Below are 25,278 nucleotides of genomic sequence, written 5' to 3' on the forward strand. Positions count from 1 at the left end.
CACAGACAGATTACAGAGCCATTCCCAGCACAACAAACAAACAGATACTCAAACAGGTGCATTGCTCCTCCCCCCTTCTTTTTGGTCTCCTTTAAGGGGTGTATGGATTATGATTTTTAACCTCCAGCGATCTACAGGTCAACATGTCTGCACAGAAATAAACTACGAGTAAAGTATAAAACTCCCAAGGACAATTATGGAAGCAGAGATTTTATTTTAAGCAAATGTAAGCAAAAATTCTCTCACCAGAGAGAGAGAAATTAATTCTAAATACTTAAAGGCATTGTTATGCAGCATAATGAAAACACAGATGTCCACATCTTTATAGCATCTTTGGTCTTTATTTCTTCTTTGGTCTTCACCCAAAGCAGAAATACCTCTTCCTGCAGACAGATTCATTTCTCTTCCCATTTCTACAGACACTGGATATTTTAAGTACTTGTTAATGAACTACCTACAATAGGATGTCCTAGGAGTTCAGTATTGTGGCTCAGGGAAAAAGCGTGTGAGTGTGTAACTAGTTGCAATGAGGATGAGATAAATCAACCACAACAACTTTAAACAGCCAAAATTTAGGAAAACATGGGAATGGGTTCCTAATGCAACAGGTTGTGTCATAAAACTGTCACCCAAATTCAGCTCAGTGTCCCTTCTTGAACCCTGAAACAAAGCACTTAATAATTAGCCTCCAGAGTTCTGCTTCAAACCTGTTTGGAAGCAGCTGGTTCAGCCCCGATTCCCAGCAGCTGGTGGAAATGCTTCCTGCAAAGTGGTGCAGGAGGTCAGATGGGTGCAAGCTTTTGGGCAGTGGCTGGATGCTCCCACCCCAACTGGGCTGCAGCTCCTGGCCCTCCCTGTGGTGGTTTTACTTGGGTGGGCAGCCAAGTTCCACCACGGCCACTCTCTCACTCCCCTTCCTCTTTGAGGAGGGGGAGAAAATATGACACAAAGGGCTCAAGGGTTGAGATAAGGACAGGGAGATCACTCAACAATTATTGTGACGGGCAAAACGGACTCAGAGTAGGGAGATAGTAAGATTTATTACCTATTACTAAGTTTTACACCATAACCCCATCTCCTCTGGGAGATGCTCCAAGCGTCAGCCTCACTCCACAGAGACTACGCTGGGGCCAAATGATAACACAGTTTGCCATTAAGTCATGAGTCACTACAGTCATTTCAAGACAAACACCCTTGCCACCTGCGATGACCACCTTTATCCTGAAGGAACAAAGCCCAAGCGAGCTGCTGAGGGAGTGAGCAGCACCCACGCCCTCTGCAGGCAGGACACTTGCTACCCAGCTCCAAGCCCGGTGCTGAGACTCTATAAAAAGGCTTTAAAAAAGCCAATTCTCAAGACTGGGGGGGGGGGGGGGGGGGAGTATTTAGGAAAAGAAAAGAAGTTACTTGCTGTCAGTTCCCCCAGGATTGCAATTATAACAGTGAGCAGTTTTAACTTGAAGCTCCCCATGACCCAACCCTCAGCTTTAGATAATAATTTTCACTGCAAAAGGGTTAGGATTGCTGAAAATTAATTAAGCCACTAGGAAGGATGATTGTGAGAGATGGTGGTGAGAACATCACAAGTGCTCAGATGCACCCTAGCTTCAGTAAGGCAGCTCCTACCCCCAGTATGGTTTAAACGCGTTTTCATAATCTGCATCCTGCAGACCCAGTGAACATGCCCAGGTGCCTAAAACCCACACCCATCACTGCCCAGTCCCTGGGAGCACATGCACAAGCAGGGACAGAGCATGCCACCAGCTGCGTGGACTCCGACTGTTCACTTATGCATGCAACTTCAGCAAATTCCCGCAAAGTCAGCATTGAAATGCATGCAGCAGCTTTTCAAAAGTCAGCTCAGTGTAACACTGGTTTCTCTCACCACTCCTCATTACCATTCTGCAGCAAACCACGACAAATAGAAAACCATGCTCATCATCCCACAATTGCAACAGCGTACCTCATCATCATGCTTTGCATTAATGTAGAACAGCACCAAGTGGTCAGCCAAGTCTCAGTGCTGTCTGTGGTATACATTCAGGGATTATCCTGTGTCATGCTACTTTTAAGAAGGATTTTGAAGTTGCACAGATTCCCCCACGTTTCCTCCTTTTCAGCTACCTATGACTCCTGGATGCATTTGGTAAAAAACAGAGAAGAGCCCACAGACACCGAGCTGCCCACAGACAGACATCGAGCTGCCCAAAAAGGCTCTGCTTGAAGGCTTTTTGTTGAAAAACACCAGTTTATCAAAACTGAGAAAAATACAGACATTTTGAGCAAGACAATGCTATCCCTGGTCAAAGACACAGGGATATGGCGAGCCTCATTCCCCCCAGAAAGGCCCATGGCTTTTCAACAACAACCTGCTTCTGCAAGTTGGGGAGGCTGTGCTTTCGTCCATCCCAGCCCTGATCTCCGTAGCACCACTCACGATTTCAGACTGCTTTCTCAGTTTCCCCAGGATGCTTGAGATGGATGGATGGACCAGGAACACTAGCCCAAACCTCCCAAGCCTGTCCTCCACTTCTGGTACACCCAATGTTTGTATGTGCAGAAGTAGGTCCCTGCTCGGAGTTCAAGCAGGGAATGGCCCTAAAACCAAATCAAAAGCAAATTCCCCACAGATTTTGCATGGCAGGAAGGTAACTCCCCATCTAGCCCTGCTGACGGCTCTCATGGAAAGCAGCTGGACTCAAGGTCATCATTTGTCACTGCCCACATGGCATTCAGTCATATACCAACTTTCTTTAGAAGACTCACCAAAAAATAATTACAGGCATCTCTTCATTTCCCCAAATAAAAGTACTCCACGATTTCAAGGGAAAAAGCACATTTCCTCTGCACTAAGCCAGCTGGCTCGAGACTTCTTTCCCAACAGTAAGGCGCTTGTCATGCTTGAACAGCCCTCGGGGCTGAAGGACAGACAGCTACATCCCTCAGCAGCCAGGTCACGGGCTATGCACAAAGCAAGTAGGTCTGGCAGGTACACTCCCCCATGGCCAGGCATTCACACCCTACATGTAGGCACACACACAAGCCACGTAATCGGGAGGACGCCAGCGATGAACGGCAAGCACAGGATGCGACTGGAGCACCCCGCAGTTGGCTCTCACCATGGCCACCAGGAATACCTTGGTCGGTTGCCTGAACTGGCTGTTTCTGCCGCAGCTGCCAGACCAGGATCCAGACCCGCGCCTGGAGCCCGACCCCAGCCGGGATCCTGCGCTCTCACCGCTGCTGTGACCCCACTCTTCCTGGAAACAACAGCTGGCTTTAGTCAAGGGCAACACCATCCTGCACCCACAAAAACAGCTGAGCTGGCAGAGCTCGAGTCCCCAGGCCATGTGCACAAGCACCTGGAGAAACATGCCCATGCCTAATGGCATGGGGGGTTTGGGGGTTTCTTTGAGCCCTTTAAAGTATCTGAATGAAATTTTCTCATACTTACACCTTGCAAAGAGATGGCATTGTGGGAAGCTGAAATGGTAATAAGTTTTGGCTCTAGTGCTCTAGTTCACTAGTGTATAAATGGGGAAAAATACTACTTACCTCCTATGGCTTCATGACAATTAATTATACATATTCAGCAACCCTCTAGAACTGCTTATATATCCTTAATCCCCTCACAACCCAAATCAACTCCTCTATTTTTCCCCTCTGTTCAGCCCACAGCTGGAGTCCAGCTATCCAAACACCTGAAAATACTTGGTGCTCACCAGCCAGATGTTCTTAACTAACAAAAAAAAATTACTTGGTTAAGGACTTGTCAAATTAAGGGCCTCATGTTCTCCTTTCTTCTCATCACACTTGTCCTGCTGTCAAAAACAGGGCAGGTTTCTTGTTCAGTCAGCAACCCCCAGGGCAAACTGAGTCACCCCAAAACCCAAATAACTGACCCAACCAGCCATGCTTACCCAAACAACACACTAGGTGCTTGGGGAGAAAGGGCTTTTTGTGTCAGGGTAATTGCTCCTACAGCCTTCCTCAGAGGCTTGCAAAAGACTTTTGAAGTGACCTGCAATGGTTAAAACACCCGAAATCACAGAGCGCGGAATATTCGACTCTTTTGACTTCTCTGAAAACGTGGGAAATGAAAGTGGCAGTCCATGTTCCCAGTGTGAGAGCTGGCATTTGGTGTCTCAGACACTCGCTGGGGTTATGTGTCTCTCTGCTGGCACTGCCACCACTATGGCAGGGCCACCTCAGCCTTTAGGAGGCAGCAGAACTCACCCACAGTGTAGGACACACAGTCCAGGTCACTGATCCCAGAGGACTGACCCAAGGTGAGGGACGGGAGGCAAAATGCACCCCGTTTCCTCACTGCCCCACTGCATGTTCTCCAGCCTCGAACACAGCAAGTCCCAAGCAAGCTCAAACATCTTCTGGTTGCTACAGCCTACAAGCAGTATCAACTCTGAAAGGGAGGGAGAGGTCAGCTAGTTTCCAGGCTGTATATAGATGAAAATTGAGAATTTGTGGTTATTCCCACAAGATGTTGCCCTAACGGCAGAAAGCACCTTTCCTCCTCACCACAATTTGGCAATCCAAATATCCCAATGGCTGAGAAACACCGAGTGACACAAAGTTAAGGGAGTTGTTAAATTGGCAGGGAGGTGGGAAAAATAAAACTATCAGCATAAACTGAGAGACACGGGGAGATGGCCACTTTGGGAAGCCGTGGGAACAAGCAAGCCTTGCAGGCATCCTGAGAAGTGAGAGTTCACATTTGACACAGAAAAAAATACATGCACCAACTGAAAAGGCAACTGGGAGAGATGACTTCACCACCTAGCTGTTCAAAGGCTTAACTACCAATTTACTCTATCCTACATATTGAGCATCTTGTTCAGCTACATCTGAAAAATGTCTGTGCCAAATGCTGCCATGGGAGCGAGCCAGCATATGCACTCTTCACTTTAAAAGAAACGTTGAAAATAAACACTGCCATTTGGTTGTATTTACCCAACTTTTGGTCATGGTTGCCTGCAGACAACTTGAAGCTATGCAAATGCCAGAAATGCGGCTGACCACAATAAAACCCTAGGGAGAAACAGGGAGATTGGTGCCATCGTGCACCGATGTCTGAAGGCGCCAGACAAGCCTGCAGAAATATCACGAACGAATTGGGTAAAATCAGGGATACTGCTCTTACTAAATGAGTTTGTCTCCTGGCTCTAACCCATGGCCTGGGACCTTTCCCTGTTCACATTCCCCATCTTCTGTGCTTTCTGCCCTCCTTTATCTAGCCCTCTTAATATTTACATTTTAAAATAAACTATTTTAAAATAAAATCTGCACTGAAAATTGTTGAAACTTCCCAGGGTTGAAGACAGACCGATCAAGTGCAGCCTAAATTCATCATGTTCAAACTCACTGGCACAGCCAAGATCAGAATTTTACCTGAATTTCTGACTAATTGCCAAAGCTGAACAGCTCTCTACTGCTACCAAAGCAAAAGCTCCTCCACCAGCAACTCTCCCATGCACTTCCAGCAGCTTTGTGTTGTCTAATAGTCTTCTGTGCTGAAATGAACCCTCTCTGCAGACCTCCTTTCTATGCGAGCAGAGAAGCTCGCACCAAACCTCACAGGTGATGCTGGAGGAACATGCAGGTAAAGATCTTTCCTTAAAAACCAACCACGGAGCAGGAAAAACCCTCCACCAGCATCACCAGGCACAGCAAAACCCTCCTGCTGCATAGCGAGATGCCATACTGCTCACCCTCCAGCCAGCAGCACAGCCACCAAGTTGTCTCCATACATTTTTGTTAAACTAACACAGCAAGGTGCATGAGGAAATTTGCCTGCAGCTCTGACAAAACTTCAAGAAATGGCTGTAACAGCACAGAATTCCCTCCCTTGTCTGTCTCCTGCCAATCCAACCCTCCCAAATCTAGCCCCATTATTCCTTGCTATGCATCCCCAGAAGACCAAGACTCTCCTTATCTCTTCCCACACCCCAAAGGCCCTTGAGCTCCTGTTCCCAGCTCTTCCCTGGGCCCCAGCTACCTTACTAGGTCTGCACTCACTGCCAGGAGAGGGGACCTCTGTGCCAAGCTCTGGGGCCTGGAGGCAAACATCACCCCCTCCAGAGAGCGATTCCCAGCGGCTGCTCTCATCCATGCAAATCCTTCTGGCCAAGCTCTGCACCCCCTTGGGAACGGCGAGGCTTCTGCACATCAGCACTGCCAGACACCCTCCTTTGGAAACTAGCTGTCAAATCTAACATTTACATTTTAATTAGCAATAATCATATGTTTCACTTACACTGCAGTTTTCACCTTTGCAGCATTTTGAGGCATGAACTAATTAATCCCGATCCCTCTGCCAGCTCAAGAGTTATTTCTTTCTGGTGCTTCAGTGCGAGTTTGAAAATCTCATTTGCAGAAAAAAAAAAGGGGGGGATAGCTTTTCCTGATAAGCAGGCAATAAATGGAAACGCAGCAACCTCCCATGTGGAGATAAGGATGGGCAAAGTTCGCTCTGCTGGCAATGCCATGAGCTTTAAGTGAGCTTTTTTTTTTTTCCCAGTTTCCAAGGAATTTGCCTTGAGGTAGAGTGTTTTTCGATTGATTGATATCTGATAAGGGGATGCTGGGGGGGGGATGCTGGGGGTAGTGGCCACAGCCACACGCTCTCCTGCCCTCTGCTATGCAAGTCCTCTGCACAACAGCTGAGATGGGTGAACCAGATACCTCAGCACAGGCACTTCGGGAGCTCAAGCCCCCAAATCCAGGCTCCCAAGCACACTGCAGCTGCAGCCTCTCCCCCAGGAAGCCCTATGCTGGTGCAAATCCATTAGCATCCTCTGCTCCCTCCTCCTTCCCCCAGGTACATGACCTTACAAGGTATGGTACCTGCTCACTGTTTTGGTGAAGGCACAGCAGACGCTCGGAGCTCTTCTCCCAGCAGGAAAAATAAGGTTTTGCCTACACCTGTGCCACAACACAGGACCAAAGGGCCCAGGGCTCCTGATGGGTTGGACGCAGGAGATCAAGCCTACAAGATCTTCCTGGACTCCCCAGGAAAGTGCCCGGTTTGTGTGCTTACTTGTGCTCCTCTGGACAACATCACAAGACGTGTTAGCCAAGGATAATGTGTTAGATAGCTTTTTTGCTCACATGGATGGAAACGAGATGGAGCACTAGTAGCACTCAGGATGGCACTGAGAACTTCGGACAGGCCACAGAAACCCAGCAGCAAGCCCTGCCTGAGCCTCACAGGAAACAGCTCATACCACCCCTTCCCTGCCGAGGGCTTCGGCACTTGTTGGTCTCTTCAGCCAGATTTGGAATAAGAACAGAGACCTCAGAGATAACTCAGCTACCGCAAATTTCACAGAACTAGAGCATGGGAAGCTCTCCCTTCAGTGGGTAAACCCCAGCTGGTGTCTGTGCTGAAGGGCAGCGGCTGACTGGCAGAGTAGGGTAGGTGTAAGTGCTGCCCAACCCTGCTGTCCTTTGCCCTACAGGGACGTGTAGGGGTATGGCAGGGGTCTGCACACAAGGCGTGCAAGGGAGGGAGCAGAGGACACAGACCTGCACAGCACAAGCACCGAGGGAAAGCCGGCTGTCCTCTCCTCCCGCTCTACCTGTTCGACACAAATGGTGACCCAGGGTGATGAGACGTCCTCCAACCCAAGCCACCGGTGACACCAGACCTTGGGGATGCCTTCCTCCATCCTCTGTAAGCAGCACCAGTTCTTCTAAAGCAGGCAGCAAAGGTGAGAAGCATTTCACTCCTAGCCCTTCTGATGCCCAAGCAGGGCACCGAGGAGTGGCCCTAAAGCTACGTGCATCTCACAGGCTCCCCCTCCCCAAAACCTTCCAGTCTGAGACAGCAGCCTAACAGCACGAGTTGCTTCAGAATATCTCTAAATAATTTGATGTTCAGAAGGGCAGAAAATTAGCACTGAGGTGGAAATCCCTCATTTCATTTACCACCAGCCAAGGACAGCATGGTGTAGACAAACACAGATACAGCCCCTTAGTTCCCTCCCGGCATGAGCTGCGCTCATTGCAGCCCCCTCTGCAATTAACCTGTTTTTGCAGAGCACATCTAGCCCGACCCCAGCCTGCAGCGGGATGCTGACAGCCTGAACTGAGCAGCACCACGGGCCAGGAGCACGCATGGTCTTGTCTTGGGTGGAGATGCTGAACCTCGGGGGTTTCTGGCTTACTCTTCTCCCTTCTTTCTCCACACACCACTGATGCACTGCCATGACACAGATGTTTTGGACAACGAAGATCACCCTTAAAGCAGCTATTGAGCTTGTACAGCTGAAAAGTAGAACCAATCTGCCAGAAGAAACACCATAAATATATAGGAAATGACAGAGCAAAGGTCCATCTAGCCTTGTATCTTGTTTCCACCAGCAGTCAGTCGCAGATGGGAATGGAAAGCACACAGACCCAAAGGTCACAGTGACCTCTCCCTCCCATATATTTTCAGTATACTCATGTCCCAGATGAACATGGATGTGGCAAAACCTGAAGAGCATGGAGAGCAGAAATCAATCACCAAACAATACATGGCTGTTCCTTTTTAAAGGGTGCTGCTGACTCACAAGGCAGATCCCAAACACAAGTCCCAGAGAAAGTTACACCTATACATCAGCTAAATGATTTCATTCCTCTCTCAGCAGTCCTCCTCTCAGACCAGAACCGAGCAGGGCTGTACTCACTGTACAGAGGGAGTATCAGCCAGCAGTCACAGACAGAAAACGATTACAAGACAGGTTTTCTCAAGGCTGCTCTTTGATCGTGTGCTGGTCACCTCACTTGGAAATTTAATTTCTTCTTCTCTGAGGCAGGGCTACAACAACCTGTTTTTCACTGGCAACACCCCAAAGTCACTCCCTGCCTTTCGCTTTCTCTTTCTTTGTTGGAACCGAGACAAAGACAACTGATGTGTCTGTCTGCAGCCGCTCATCCCAGCAGCTCCTCAGTATGGCAGCCACAACCAAATCCAGTGGGAAAGCCAAGTCAAAGGCCAAAAAAACCCTAGAAAATCACATTTTGGTGCTCACTGCACCTGAGGATGACTGGCACAAAACAGCTAGCCACACTGCTAGCCTCCTACCTGCCAAAGCAAGGTGACGACACACAAATTTTGCTGCCTATAATACACAGCATTTGGCACTGTAACAGCCTTTCCAGCTGTGACTTCATACAGTTGACCAAGTGCTCATCACCAGAGGGGGCTCTGAGGTTCAGGTGAGCCACACAGTGACCTACGGGGCTTAAGGGGACCTTCTCTAATCCCACCCCACCACAGCAGTCAGACACCTCCCCAGGTGCAGGCAGGTGAGATGTCCTCTGCCTCCAGCTCGAGCTCACACAGCACGAAGCATCTCCCAGGACAGCAGCACAGCACTCAGCAGCTGAGTCACGGAGACAAGATTTCACAGGAGATTAGCTTAGATCTCATGGAGGTGTGGGAACTTCTCAAGCTTTTGTTATTAGCAAGGCTTGGGTCCAGATATCCCTTGGCAGGATGTGCCAGGCTCAGCGACAAGAACATACAATCCCTGCAAAGCACTTCACAGCTCCACACTCCCAAACAGTGCAGGACACCCAATATCACGCACTGTGAACTTGTGAGCACCATCCTGGGGATGCTCCTAGGGCTAGTCCTTTCCAACCAGCACCCTGGAGTGGAAGCCCACCACCTCCACCTGCCACAGACGTGCTGCTGTTTCTGCTGGCTTAACGGGAAGGCCAACCCAGTCACCTGCTCCACCAGCAGCCCCTCAGGGAGGGCAGCAGAGGGCAAGAGCAGAGGGTGCAGGAGAGTTCAGCTGGTGCCCATGATGTGACCTAAACACCGTGCTCACTTCTCCACCGCGCAGGAGGCACACAACATGGGCATCAACTGGAGGAGCTCCAAGGCTCCCAACCACACAACAAGTTCCTGGGAAGTGTGGCAGGACACAGATACTCACGCAAAGCAGCAGTAAAATAAATCGCAGTCCCATCTGCTGCCAACAACACAGGCTTTTGCTTGGTGATGACAGGGGACAGCCACCACAGGGAGGGACGGGCCTTGCCAGGAAGGAGTTTCAGCCTTCCCTCTCCCTCCGCCTGGAGAAATGGGACAAATCCTCAGAGAAGCTCTGTTTTTTGTTAGTGCCCTTTCTGTGAGCGGAGCCTGGGATGGAGCTGCTGCCAGGCCTTTCATGTCCGACAGCCCTGCTGGATCCCTCAATACATACCATACCAAAAGCATTTCACTTAATGAATTGCTCTCAGAAATGCATCAAAATTTCCTACTTGCCCCACAAAGGGAATGCAAATAAAGTATTTATATAAAATCTTCCCACTTCCCTCCTCCTCCAAGAGGAGGAAGTACTGTGATGCTGAGTTGGCAGCACGGGCAGGCTTAGCACCGGGAGACACAGTAGAAGAATAGAGGCAATGCTTGGGGAGGAAGAGCTAGACACAGCCCTACCTGATTGTGTTCAGGAGACGATGAGCCCTTTGCTCTGGATGGGGAACAGCTGCCATCAAGCTGCTCACTACAGTCCGCTGTCCACTGTAAAAGGGATAGAAAGGCATTGTGTAAAATAATAGCTGGGCAGGGGAAACTGCTGTGTCAGCCCACAGCACGCAACAAACACCGTCCGGGCCAAGAGCATCCCTGTACGACTGTGGGTAAGCGTGTTTTTAGGAGGGACTGTTAGCAAAAGGCAGTGTGACTCGTGCCCCTTGTTCTGCCGGGACACGGCACAGCCCAAGCCTTCCCTCCGTGGCACCATCTCTTTTTCCAGAGAAACAGGGCTCCCTTTTACAGCAAAGGATGATCTCAAAAGCTTTGGCTAGGAAACACTCCACCCATGGATGGTGAGCAGAGGAGAGATTCATGAACAATTGCAGGAAACTCCAGGAGAAGCTGTCATCACCGAAAGCCACGAGAACCATCCCAGCACGCCGGCCGCAATGCCGTTCTGCAAGAAAAATGCCCTCTGCTTTTCCCTGCAGGCTCCAAACTCGGTGGCTTGGGGCCAACGCAGCCAGCCTGCCTCAGCTGCACCTTTACAGAGGATTGGGGGGGGGGTTAAAAAAAAAAAAAAAAAGTGATGTTTTTATTTTTAAATGAAACAGAAAATAGTGCTGCAGGTTTAGCCAAAACATTATACCACAGCTGCAGCAATGCATCGAAGCATTTCAATTTGGGGCCATTTGATATCCACCTCCCAAAGAAGAGATGAGCTACAGCATATTGTCAAAACAAATAATAAAGCAACTTTCTCTATACAAACAGGAAAGATACTGTTTAATCCTAAAGTCATTTTGATTTCCCTGCCACAGCTGAGACCTAACCTTTTTGACCATTCCCATTTCTGAGGTCTTTCATCCTGGAACTGTCGCTGTGCTGGTGTACTCATACCATGGAAAATAAAATAAAAAAAAGGGTTCCCTCCAAACAGCAACTAATTGAGAGCTTCTTGGCAGACACAGATAAAGCCATGGAATAGGACAAGGAGTCTAAAAGCCACATAAAGTGATCTCTGTGTTGGAAGGGCCATGCCAGGCACCCAGCAGGCTGTCACACCCCACCTCTGCCTCGCACTACCCCTATCATGGGCTGCTTCCCCGATGTGCTGCTCCTGGCAGCACGTCAGAGCCTTCTGCCAGACTCACTGGGCATGGGAAGCAGCTATTTAGGATGTGACACCAGACACATCCCCTCTCTGGCAGGGGAAGCGTTACCGCAGGCACGAGGAAGTACACTGCGGAGACACTGAATAACTTGCCCCAAGTTAAAGATTAAGTCTCCAGCAGAGCCTTGCAGTTAAAACAGTTTTCTTGGTCTCAGTTCAGCACCTTAGCCATAAAGCCATCCTTTTTCCTCCAGCTCTCATTGAAAGGGAGCCTGCTGCCTTCAATCAGGCTGGCAAACCAATGCACCCCACACCGGCTCCAACACAGTTACTCCAGCAAGGGGCAGGATACGTGTGTGTTTATGGCTTGCTTTGATAAGGAGCAATCAGGAAGAGAAAAACAGAAATAAATGATTCCTGCTCATTTCTTATACAAGTCTGGAGTATTGGGCAGGTGGGAAAGTAAACACCTTTTGGAGACAACAGGTAATTCCTTCTTAGTCCAACCCTGAAAGCATGACTTGACAAAAGCAGGTGATACATCTAGAAGCTCAACCTCACTTGTCCCATGCGCAGCCCTGAGTAATACAAAATACTGCATTTCACTGGAGTCACACAGAAATCCTATTTCCAAGTAGACACCCATCGTCTGAGGTACAACCACATCTAGCTGCTTAACTTGAGATGCCTTTAAAAGTGGTCTAATTAAAAGGTTCACTGTTCAGATCTTCCGTTACTATTTTTCCTCTAAAATAAAATCTGTCTTTAAAAGCAGTATCCCTAAAACTGACAAAAAAAAAAAAACAACAACAAAACAGCAGCTCCTTTCGTGAAGGCAGGCCATGGAGAAAAGTCAAAGCCCCATTTCCACAAAAACAAGATGGATTTGGTTGTGGCAGCCAGGGAAGGATCTTAATGCAAAAACTGTAAATGGGTCCTCACGAGAATTAGCATCTTCTGTCCTGAGGATGCAGGGGGATGCAGACTCCAGGGCAGAGGTTTGGGCAGACCAAATCCCATTTACCAACCATGCTCCTATCTCATGCTCAGTCTGGGTAATAGCTTTTAAGTGAGTTCCCAATTTCATTTACCTTTTCCTTTACATTAAAGAGCAAATCAGGATGAGAATTTTCCTACTGTTCAGAGTTAAGCCTCCTCTGAATTGCAAAGTGGTTATAAAACTTTGACTATTAATTTATTTCTAATTCAATAGTGATTCTCAACTTGACATGTTAAATAAAGCAGCGCTTGTCTGTTTGACCTGATGCCCCTCCAAAGCATCACTTCAAACACAGCCATTTTCCAGCCTGGGGTTACAAAAAAATGCATCATTGAAGTGCTTGGGATCACCTGATTTTTAAATATATTTTTCCCCACTTATAATGGCTTTGATCATCGATTCACAGAAGACCTCTCTTCAGCAAAACCTATTCTTTAGAAGGTTCCTTTTGCTGGTAATTTCTTCATGCCAATACATCATACTAATACATAAAGCACATCCCACAGCAAGCCCGGTTTGGGAAGAGGTGCCCTGGCCCCCCTGCAGCCATGGGGCAGAGGGAACCTTGTTAGCCACGCAGCACCGGTGACTGAGGATTGCTGCCCATCTCCTGGGCAAAGGGAAGAGACTGAGCCCTCCTGCAGGACTCTGCACCCCATCCATTATTAAACACCTCCAGTCCCTTCTGGAAAGCCCTGGCAAGGCTTAATGGGTATTGCTTCATTAGCTAAGTGCCCCAAGAAGGGAGCGCCTACCCTGGCTTCAAGTCCTTCTTACCCAGTCCCCAGGCCCAGCGTGCACACGATTTATAGCCTGCATCTGTTCTTCTACCATTCTGCATGGCAGGATAGCAGCATGCCCAGCACCCCACTGCATGGACCCGGGCTCACTGCAGCCTCACAAACCCAAGGGCACAGAGCAGAGCCCTCCAGCTCCCCGCTGCGTGAGCCCCGTGCCATTTGGCCATCCCATCTCCAGGAGCGCTGGCTCCATGATACGGAGGATTCCCCTCAGGACAACAACATCAGTTCAGGAAGTTTAAATTTCTCCTTGTGTGGAAGCCAAAAAGCCAATTTTTAAAGTTTTTTTTTTTTTTTCTCCTAATGACACCACCAAATCTCATCTCCCCTAAGTGATCGCTCTCTTTGCTGGGTATTCACATCCTCTGTAGCAGAGCAGTTTGCTTCTCTGACACAACACTCAGGAAGCAAGCAAACAGGTTATTGTACATATTAAAATGTGCAGTGGCATGACACACTGTTAGGGGGCACATGGGGCTTTTAATGCCTTTAGCATCTCTGTCTCTTCACTAACATCCCTGTGCACATGGAGAAAAGCAGCACAGGCACATAGGGATGTGGGAGCACTTCTCAGTATTTGGATACCCCCTGCTGGGTTTCCGCAGCTTTTCCTAAAGCTGGTGGGATTTTTTGGGTGAGGCAATGCATTGTTTGAGGCAGACTTCACTCGCATGCACCCGCTCCTAAGGGACAGCGTGGAGATGCCACCCAAACAGCACCCATTGCTTCCAGACATGTGCACCCTGCCGGCCCCTGTGTGCAGGGCAGCCTCTCACCAGTGTCTTTCACTTGACAAAGGAACCTTGGAGAAACCAAAAAAGCCTCAAGGCACACTCTGAGACAACTTCATGATAAATACAAAGCACAGCTGGGGAGTGCTCACACCTGGCTGAAGCAGAAAGCTGCCCCAAATCCAGCATTTCACTGCATTTCTATGCTAGGAAAGCTGCTTTGGCATTGCCCAGCCCTGCAGTCCCCCTCAGTCCACACTCCCCACCAACCTGCAAGATGTTGGACTGCGTCTTCTCGCTCTCCCCGTCCCCCTCCATCTTGTTGGTCAGCAGCCCCTGCACCTGGTACTCCAGTACGTAGCTGTCGATGAAGCGCTCCAGCTCCTCGATCTCCTGCGAGCGGCTGCTCCCCGCGTCCGAGGAGGCCGACACCACCGACGAGTTTTCCATCACTGCAGTTGGGACAGCGGGAATGGAGGGGGCCTGGGAAGGAAAAAGGATGGAAATTGAGTCCTCGGCCACCTGCTGAGCAGTGCCTGCCTCTCCCACCAGCACAGATGCCCCCTTCTTCCTTCATGAGCAAGAGGCCCATCTTGTGATCCTACACCTAAGGGCCACAACAACATTTGCCTATCCTCCCCACAACCAAAGCTGTAGAAAACCTCTAGAAACACACCCAAGAAATTAACAAAGCTTAATTTAAAAGGCTCGTGACGTTGGCTGCACTGGAAGCGGGAGGATGATGAGTTTCGGGTTGTGGCTGGGGACATGAAGAGGACAGGAACTGCAAAGCTTCTCTAGGACCGCGACAGTAAGCAAGGTGCTGAGTCAGCAGTGTGCCTGCTAACAGTCCAGGGAGGAGGTTTGGATGTGGAGGTGAAACAGCGATCACACCAGAATCTATTTTTAAAACCTCCGCTTGTTAAAAATGCATTAGGAAAAGGGAAAAATTCCTGCAGAGCACCACAGTGCACTCTGCATCAACCGGCTGGCTGGCAGCCCCGGAAGAAGCCACAGGCGATGCTGTGCCCAGTGCAGGGATCACATCGCCCCCAGGGATGCATAGCAGCGGCTCTGCCTCCACAGGGATGCTGCTCTGCAGAAAACAAGGACTTTGGGGGGCTTGTACCTTAAGGTGTGCTCAGGGTGCAGACTAGCAGGTAGCCCAACCAGGATGCAAACCTTCTGAGCAGCAGCAGTATGGATCACTAGGTGCTCTCTGTGCAGATTTTAAACGTATTTAAATGTATTCTTACTGGTGAGAGTCAAAATACAGAGCAAAGGAGGAAAAGGCTGTGCAAACACAAATAGATGCAGGTACCAAATTAAAGACTGGCTCTCAGGGCTTGGTTCAGCTACCCCTCCCTCCAGTTCCTGCTCCAGAAGCACAGCCTTCTCCTAAAAGCTCACATGTAGACTACTGCTAGCACAATAAGAAGCCATTACCCGGGGGCTTATGTTACAAACCCTACTGGGAGAGTAGGACAGTCTCATTCAGGGCACAGATCACCAAGGAATTAGGAGCTCTGCTGCAAAACAAAACCAGAGCCCTGTGCATTCCCAGCAATAACCCCTGCCCCCCTCCAAAGCCAACACGTGCAAATGGATGCACCCCTGAGTACTTGTACACCTCTGCAGGAGATACCAGGGACTGAGTTCAAACCCCTTTTATCTCCTCTGATCCATAGAGGAAATGAAGAACTTCAGCAAAAAAATCCTGCAGTTGTCCCTTAGCCAGTGAGTGAAGCTGTAAGGAACCCAGCAGCTGGCACCCAGACTGTTTGAAGGGCGTGCATCTACTGAATAGAAGCCAACGAAACCTCAAACGTAACATCACTAGTAAGGGCAGCTCTGAGGGCGTTCGAGTGGATGCTCCTGTGGTCACCACGTGCATCTACCCAGTGCATCTGTCCCAGAATACTGATCTCCTTTGAAAGCCTGCCAGCTTTGCTTTCTGACAATAGGTCACCTCCTTCATGTCACCGAGACGCTACCTCCTCTGGTGCAGGACAAGGCAACTGCTGAAAAAAACATGCCGCCAGCAGGGCCAGAAATGAAAGGCATGGAGAGGTCCTCCTGTGGTCCCCTGAAATGGGAACTGCACAAGGACCCCTCTGCCCCGATGACAGCAGCCATGGACACTTCCTCAAGAGAGATCAGGGTTTACACAACTCCCAGAGCACACATGGGAGCCAGGAGCCACCGCTCCTGCATCCAACAGGCGATGCCAACCCCCCCAGTCTTCCCTCTGCCTCTTTCCTAGGGTCTGAAGCAGGATGGAGCAAGCAGCCCACCAGCTACTCAAACACCACCTTTCTCCCCAGCCACCATGCTCCTCTTCCATCACATGACCAACAGAGGAGCTTCCAGCTCACAAGGACCACACATCTGACCATGCAAGCAGGCTACTGCACAACACAATCACTGCTCACATGATGAACCTGATACTGCCATGAAACGTCAGATTTTGTGCGTGCACACTCACGTGGAGGACCAGCATGGCTGCAGGATGAACCCACACATGGCAGGTCCCCCAAGGTACTGACCCCAGCGGGAGCTGCTTGGGCTACAAGCAGCAGCTCGTGCAGCTGCAGGCTCCTCGTTAATCACACAGCAGCTCCACATCTCCCAGCCTCTGGGGAGCCTTCGCAAATTAAAAATGGAAGCAGCACGGGGAGGATTGACAGTTACTGGAGATCACTCACTACAGCTGCGAAATAAACATGACAAAGTCTGAGCACAAACCTCTTGTAATGGCAAACATGTTTAGCTCCCCCAAACACCCCAGCCCCAGGAGCAGGCTCCAAGCATCCTGGCTGGCATGCGGTTAAATGCCAGCAAAAGCCACGGGGGAACACGGGCCCAGCTCCCCTGACTTGGGGAAGGCAGGTAGCCACACCAAAGGACCATCAGAGAGGGGCCATCAAAATGAAGTATTTTGCATGTGAGGCAAAAACTGTGGAACTTGCTGCACGATGGGGCCAGGAGGAGCCTCAGCCAGGAGCTGCAGCAGGCTCTGAAACACGAGCCCATCGATGCAGCCCTGCAGCAGCCACAGGAGGGGAACCACACAAACGGAGCCCTCCTCTGCCCTGTGCCCTGCTACTCCAACAACCTCTTTTGGGGAATGAATGCAAAATTGCATCAACCAGCTATTAGCTATTTCTAGTGCAACTGCAAAGCCCTGTGGTGTTTGCATATGGCTTTGAGCATCCGGGGAACAAACACATTCCTATTTCTCTGTGGCTGAATGCCACTCACACCTTAAAGAAAAGAAACCACCAGGCTTTTGCACCTGGGATGGAAAGGGGCTTGTTTCCACATGAACTAAACAGGATTTAGGACCAGAGTCTTGCAGCAAGGCTCATGCTCCTCCCTCCCTGCTGGTGGCGGGGTGAGGAACCGGGAGCTCCTGCTGCATGGCAGGACACAGAGATTTCATCCCTTGCCCTCCCCTGCTCCGGCAACTGGTATTTACAGCCTGGTTGGAGAGGAGTATAAAATTACCAAGCAAAAACTGAATGAGTCACATGCCAACCAGATGGGAAGAAGAAAAATCTGTTCCCAGCTTGTGTAATTTCCAGCTCTTGAACTCCTTCTCATCTGTCACTTCAGAACAATTGCAGCTTCATTTGGAAACTGCCAAGAACAAGCAGTTCTGGCCTAAGGATTTCATCTGCCCAAGGAATTCCCAAATGTGCCCAGACTGTCAAAAAGGCTCATTATGTAGATCAATATCACACATTAGCTCCCAAACAAAATCATGTGGCATGTTAAGAAAGAAAAAAAAATAAAGAAGAGCCCCAGAGAGCACGGAGTCCTGGTGGAGGGCATGCTTCTCACCCCTTAGCTAATTAGTGCCAATTATCAAATGGAAAGCATCAATTATTAAATAGGAAGTGCTAAAGAAATTGTCAAGTCCTGAGATGGAAGCACAGGTGACCACAGCACATCCTGGAGGACACGGCAGCACACGGAGGTGCCTGTGCATGGGGAAGGGGACGGCCAGTACCAGTGGCATCGCTTTGGAGTGGGGCTCAACTGACAGGGCCAGAGGGTGGCCTGTCCCCAGGGCCACAGCAGCACAAGAGGGCTTTTTGCCTTTTTTGGGGGGGGTGATGCTGGAAGGCATGGAGCCAAGGGAAGGTCTTGCTGGGTCGCTGCCCCAAGACACTCCCACTCGCACCCCACACCTGGGGTGCTCACCCCTGTACCTGCCAGCGCTTTGCACACTAGCAACAGGAGAGACGGACTGAAAGGGAACAGATTTGGCTGAAGTCACAAAGCGCAGCAAACAAGCCCAAATCTCATGTTTGAGACATCACTGTGTCTCTAGCAGAAAGCTCCAAAGATGAGTCATTTACAGGACCTCCGTCTCCCTAAAGGAAACCAGAGCTCAGCAGGAGTAGAAGCGCCCCGCATTTACAGGTGATTAATTACCACCTACGCTTGGTTCAGGATCATCGCTGCACACAGAGCTCACTAGAGCAGGTGGCCAGGCACTGACAGCAAAGCAAGTTGGTCGACAGCTAATGCTCACAATAAAATAAGAGACTAAGAAGTCGCAGCACATAACTTTTATGCACTTAGTCTGCGCAGAGCTGATGTGAGTCATGTAACAAGAAGGACCAGCAGCCCCACGGGGTTGTCATTGTCCCCACAACTCTGTGACGGGCCGGAGCCACTGCTGATGGGCTGCTGTCACCAACGTGGGTGTCAGTGGAGAGGCACAACAGCACAGGCACTGCCTGACCTTGCGGCACTGCCTGGTGCTTCAAGATAACTTGCGGCTCTGAGTTTTTTGCATTTGTCCTTTAAGTTTCCCTTCTGACCCTACTCCCTCCCTACTGGGCTTCTTGGTCAGAGCATGCTTGCCTGACCAATACAGCAAAAGGTTAATTAATATCCAAATTCAGCAAAGGCCATGCTCTGGACAAACGCAAGGTCATGCTTTGGACAAGTGGCTGAACTAGAGACCTCCTGAAGTCTTCTCCAACCCAAATGGTTTTATGGTCCTGGGAGATGACGTTCAAGCACTGCACCGTTCATCCTCCTGTAGTGGGTTTACGTGGCAAGGTTTTGGTAGCAGGGGGCCATAGGGGTGGCTTCTGTGAGAAGGATCCAGAAGCTGCCCCATGTTTGATAAGGGCCCCACTGCTGACCAGAGCCGAGCCAATAAGCGATGTTGTTTTGTGCCTCTGTGAGAGCATATTTAAGACAGGGGGAAAAAAAAAAAAAAAAAAACACTGTGCCACACAGCAGCTGGGAGAGTGAGAGGAGTGAGGAACAGCCTTGCAGGCACCAAGGTCAGTGAAGAAGGAGGGGGAGAGGTGCTCCAGGCACCGGAGCAGAAGTCCCCTGCGGCCTGTGGTGAGGCCCATGGTGAAGCAGGCTGTCCCCCTGCACCCCATGGAGTACCACGGTGGAGCAGGGTTCCGCGCTGCAGGCCGTGGAGGAGACCACGGTGGAGCAGGTGGACCTGCACCGATGGAGGCTGCAGCCTGTGGAGGACCCCCACTGGAGCAGATTCCGGGCCAGACCTGTAACCCGTGCAGAGGAGACCACGCAGGAGCAGGTGACCTGGCAGGAGCTGCTGCCCGTGGGGGATCCAGGTTGGAGCAGTTCGCTCCTGAGGGATGGACCCCGTGGTACGGACCCATATCTGGAGCAGTTCTTGAAGAGCTGCTGCCTGTGGGCAGCCCACGCCGGATCAGTTTGGGAAGGACTGCATCCCGTGGGAGGGACCCCACAGCACAGGGGACGAGAGTGACTGAGAAGGAGCGGCAGAGAAGAAGCACTATAGACTGACCATAACCCCCATTCCTCTGCGCCGCTCAGGGGGAGGAGGTGGAAGAGGGTGGATGGGGGGGGGGGGGAAGGTGCTTTTGGTTTCTTTCCTTTGTTTCTCACTTCTCTAGCTTGTTAGTAATAGGCAATAAATCTTACTATCTCCCTACGCTGAGTCTGTTTTGCCCGTCACAATAATTACTGTGCGATCTCCTCATCCTTATCTCAACCCTTGAGCCCTTTTCATCGTATTTTCTCCCCGTTCCTCTTTCAGGAGGGGGAGTGAGAGAGCGGTTGTGGTGGAGCTCAGCTGCCCACCCGAGTAAAACCACCGCACCTCCTCTGCTTTCTCAGCCTGCTCTACCTACTTCATTCTGAGCTCTCTCCCATTTCAGACAAGTCTCTCCCAGTTACCATGTAACTGTCTTCCCCCCTACCACCAGAGATGTCCCAGCACTCCCCAAAATGTGCTCAGGTGAGGGCTGGTTTGGCCGCCATCCTCAGGAAGCCTTTTCATGCAGGGCTTTTTCAGCTGATATTATGGATTTCTGGGTTTCCACCAAGTTTTCCACCAACTTCCACCAAGTGCAAGATGATGTTTGGTTTTGTTTCATTGCAAAATAAAACCAGAAAGGAATCACAGGTTCACAGAGGTGCTGCTGCTGGTTCCTACAAGCACCAGCTCCCCACATGAGCCGTTCTGGGGTTCAGATGGTGGCCCTTCCTCCTTGCAGGAGCCACCTCGGGATGAGAGGCAGCTAGCTAGACCTGGACCAATTCAAGCCCCCCAGCAAAGCTTTACCCTCCACACTGATGTCTGAAGTTAAACCTTCTCCCTTTTCAAAATTAACCCTATCCAGCTACCAACCAGGGAAGTACTTCCTCACTGCCTGCTTCTAGGAGCCACCAGGATGTTTCCACTTAAACACAAGTAAACGTCACTGCACAAACAGCCACCACCACCGTCACCACACCCCACTGCCCCAAATCACTGTTTCTCCTAATGGAACGACAGCGCAGAGCCCAAAGCCCAGATGCATGGGACATGGATCACATTGCTGGTCGTCCCATCCAGGTTTCTCAGGTGGCTTTTGAAGATCTCCAAGGAAGGGGACTCCACAACCTCTTAATGATGACCTCCTAATGGGGCAGGTGCCACAGGACCAACCTGCCCCGTTCAGTACAGGTGAGTCACATCTCTCAGCCTCCCATGCCCACCACAACAGGATGGGAACAGGTTTCCCATCTCGCCTCACCCTCGAAGCATGTACAACAAGAGGTTTTGAACAAAAACCCAAAGCCACATCCAAACAACAAAGGGGCTGATGCCTTCACAAACCGAGCCAATGTGTGTGCTTGTGAGATCCTTGGGGAATGGCCGTCCTTGGACTCCTGGTGGCACGGTGCCTGCTGCCCAGGATTCCTGACCCAGAGGTGTACCCTGTATGATAATTAATAGAGATTTGAGGTTGTTCCCTTTTTTCCTGTCTCCCCCTCTGTTGTCAAAGCACAAAGGCTATAAGCTTCTGGGGTCTACAAACTACCTTCCAAACCTTTGCCACAAAGCCTAAGCCTTGCTCGTTGTTACCATAAGGCAGGGAACCAGCAGCAGAAAAAGTCTATAGATGTGCAAACCCATTATGACGACTTAGTAGTGATTAATAATAATTATATATTACAATGAAGTTAATAGCTGTTATTTTAAAGAGTGATCTAAATGGGGTTCTTCCTTTAGCCCTCCTTTAGCACAGTTTTAGCCTTTATCAGCAAGTAAGCTCAGGAAGAATGATCATTTTTTTGGCATCTGGACGTTCATCCAGCAGGCAGGGCCAAAGCAGCATCCACCCAGCAACTAAGCACCAAAACATCTCAAAAAGGTTAGTGGTTACTGTTACTGCCTTGGCAGAGAATGAAACAAGATAAAGAGGATGTTTTCCATTTGTTTTGCTTTCATAGGATGCATGCCGAAAGCCTAATACACTTTCTCACGCATGATGAGTTTCTTGGAAGATTCTGGCACAGAGAGAAACAGAAGCATTGCACTACTGTGCACACCCAAGCGTGTGAAATGCATTCCCCCCCCCCCCCAGCTACATTGCCAGGAGTTAATATGCACTTCATACTAACATCTAGGCAAGATGAGTGTAAAAGAGTTCAGGCAGAGCTCCCGAAGGCAGTACTGAGCTTCTGCAGATTTAGGCACCTGTATCAAAGCCCAGCAATGAAAAGGACTAGCAGCCACCAAACCCAGCAAGTTGCAAGTGCGCAGCCCATCGTTCCAACCATTAGGCCACGGCTGTTCAGACATGGGTTGCGAAACTCACATTAAGGTACCAAGCCTGAAAACCTGAGTCTCTGTGTTACTTATCCCCCAGCTAAGTGCTGGAAGAGCTCCCATGCTGATCCTCCAATATGAAAATGGAGGGCAGGAGGAACAACCACCAGCCGGACACCTGCAGAACCTTTGTGCAGGACGCATTGCTCTCTGGCTGACGGTCTCCCAAAAGTCCCACAGCAGGTCAGCCAGCACAGCAGCGAGTTGCTGCGAGGCAGGCTCTGACAGCCTCCAGAGCTGCTCTGATGGATCACTGGAAACCATTTTGCCATGTGGGCTCTATCACACCACGTTTTCCTAGGAACAGGAACTGCTTCCTATAAAAGGAAGTTGCGGTGCAAATTCTTCACGTACCAGTGCAGCCACCTCCCTCGCTGTTGAGAGCCTGCTGCAGCTAGGCTTCCAGAGTCCCCATCACCTTCCTGGGTGGTTTTCCCTGTTTTGGGAGCACTGCAAGCGTTAACTGTGGCACCTCTGCAGGAGGACCCTGTTGGCTGCATCTCACAGCCACACAGCTCGTGTCTCACTCCAGCAATGGGAACTTGCGCTCAAGGCAAGCTTTCTCAACAGGTACCCTCATACCTTGGAGCTCCTGGGGTTATATCCTCAAAGTCAGCAGGACAGCCCCAACTGGAGGTCTCACGGCTCCTTTCAGTCAGCTGTCGGTGAGAGGACACCTTCCTCGCCTGCTCACACTTCTTGTTGGGGCTGGGCAGAGAGGCAGGGCATTTGGGCAAAGCCTCCATCACCTCCCTCACCCCATGTGTCCGCTGTCTCGTCCAAGCCATATTTCAACTTGTATGGTTCTGGCTATTGTCTGGCTAAGTTCTCAAATATTCTGTTTTATGTCTCTCTCTCAGTGCTCAGGTCAGGCAGTAAAACCAAGCCCTTTCCCCTCTGTCACCATTTCAGGCATAGTATAAAGCAGCCAAGAGGCAGGCACCAGACCCAGAGCTCCCCCCCGCTGCTGCTGGGGCCACAGCTCGGTGTAGCGGTCCTGCGGCACACCAGCCTCTCCGAAGCTGCTGCCAGCACAACGGCAGTGCATTCGGGACGACCTATGGCTCCACGTTTGGGGTCTGAGCTCCTGCCAAGCACCACAGCCCCAGCTCACTTCCCACAGCCTCCTTCTAATGAGCTCCAGCAATATTTTCTCTCCTAACCCAGCAGATTTCCAACAACAAGCAATTAGCAACATGTCTGTCTCAAATGGCAAGAGCATCTCAGCAGAAGAAATGAGCAGTTCATTGCTGCTGCCAAGGGCTAGCTTTGACACGGAGTAAACCACGGGAGCAGTTCCTATGGGGAAGGGAGCAAGCAGGAGGAACCGCCGCTCCCCATGTCCAGGCACTACCGCAGCTCTGCCAGCATCACATGCATGGTTTGGGTTTGCTGCTCCCTAGCTGGTATCTTCCTGGATAAGAAAAGGTAAAGCACAGCAATATAAACTATTATATCTTGGATCTGACCCTTTTCTAATTAAACTCTAAACACCTTGCATCGAGCGACTGCTGCTGGATCTAGCCTTAGGCTTTTCAGATACTTGATGTATCCACAGCTGGCTGACCATTTTATATATTTCATCATCCTTCCAGGCTCAGGTCTAGTTTCTGCTACCTGGCCATGCAGAAAAGTCTGAGTGACAGGCCAGGAGTCCAACAGCTGCCACATTTCCGTGCCGCCGATGTGCCTGGCATGTCACAGAGCGAGCAAATGCCATGGCAAATCAAGATGGAGCCATCTCATTAAAATAAATACAAATAAATGTAAATGTCAGCCACGGGGCATCCCCAGCTGCACCCTGGTACCCTGCAAGGCAGGGAGCCCTCCTGGCAGCACTGAGCACCGTGGGGTACCCCATCGCCAGGATTTGGGTCTGGAAATATCCCAAAATGGCCCAGGATGCAGACAGGACAAGCTCACCTCGCCTGGCTTCTCCACCAGCTGCAAGCAGGGTTACGTCGCTCAAGTTGATGCTACCAAAAGCTGCTGACCTCGGTAACAGCAAGCAAAAGCCAGGAGACTGCCAAGTGCAAAAGGCCACAGAATCTGACCCCAAACAGCTGTCTTGACACAGTGATCCAAGGAGGAAGGGCGAGGAAGCCACAGAAACCAAGAAATCCCTCGTTCTCACCCAGGCAGTGATTTGCTGTGCAGCTTGCTTCGCTGCCCTAAGAAATCTGCAGTTGGGAGGTGGATTTTTTCCCCCTGTTAAACAAAACTAAAACCTCTACACCTTTAGAAAGAAAAAGCCTTTTGTTATGTCAAATCTGTGCACTAGATACTTTCCCAACAGATGTGCTTCCTTGCCTGGGGGGAAGATGTTACCTTTGGTTTGTGACTGATATTGTCAAGAAAAATAAAGGGAAAACCAGCCCATGACCAATGCCTCATGAAACCTCTGGGTTTCATGAGGTGAGCGGAGGTGGGCTTATGGGGCATCTGAGAGGAACGTCAGTCCCACCCTGCAGTGGGATGCTCCATGATACGGGACAGGGCTGGCTGGGCATCACTCTGGCTACGGCATGATGGCAAGGTGCACTCCCCAGCCCTTGCTTTTATACAAAGACAATGCATGGAAATACGTTGGTATTTCTATAAATAGAATTTCTAACAGGTCATAAAAAAGAACCAACGACCCCTGAGTCAAGAACAGCCTGAGTTTTGTAACGTATATTAGTGGCTACTACAAGCTGTGACTTAAGTTGGACAGGATCTGTTTTCACATTCACTTGTTTCTACTAAAAGCTACTGGAACAAGAGCCCGCATCACATCTTACTCTTGTTATTATTCAGCTTTCCACATGAAACAGCACCAAAAGAATGGAAGAAATAGCAAAAACAGAGCTTTCACATGCGCTCCTCTTTGGAGCTGCACCGCCTCTCCTCCAAGAGCTAGACACCACTGCCACACACTGTGCTCATACCAGCCAGCGGGTAATGTGGCAGCACCATAAGGCTTACGTTTGAAGAGCATGGAAAGGGAGGATATCCTCTTTGCACGCAGGGACAGGGCGTT

General features: G+C 50.1%; 1 protein-coding gene across 4 annotated transcripts in view; it reads right to left on the reverse strand.

The window, feature by feature from the left end:
- LOC121062928 (CBP80/20-dependent translation initiation factor-like) overlaps positions 1-25,278 on the reverse strand; it is a 162,429-nt gene that overhangs the window by 122,113 nt on the left and 15,038 nt on the right. For all 4 annotated transcript variants that reach the window (XM_040543227.1, XM_040543225.1, XM_040543226.1 and 1 more), the window contains exons 2-3: positions 14,408-14,620; positions 10,454-10,537 (exon numbers count right to left, since the gene is read on the reverse strand). In XM_040543227.1, coding sequence (XP_040399161.1) covers positions 10,454-10,537; positions 14,408-14,587 — 264 coding nt within the window. In that variant the 5' untranslated portion in view covers positions 14,588-14,620. The remainder of the gene's footprint in view (positions 1-10,453; positions 10,538-14,407; positions 14,621-25,278) is intronic.

The sequence above is a fragment of the Cygnus olor genome (genome assembly GCF_009769625.2).
Source record: "Cygnus olor isolate bCygOlo1 chromosome W unlocalized genomic scaffold, bCygOlo1.pri.v2 SUPER_W3, whole genome shotgun sequence".
Taxonomy (NCBI): domain Eukaryota; kingdom Metazoa; phylum Chordata; class Aves; order Anseriformes; family Anatidae; genus Cygnus; species Cygnus olor.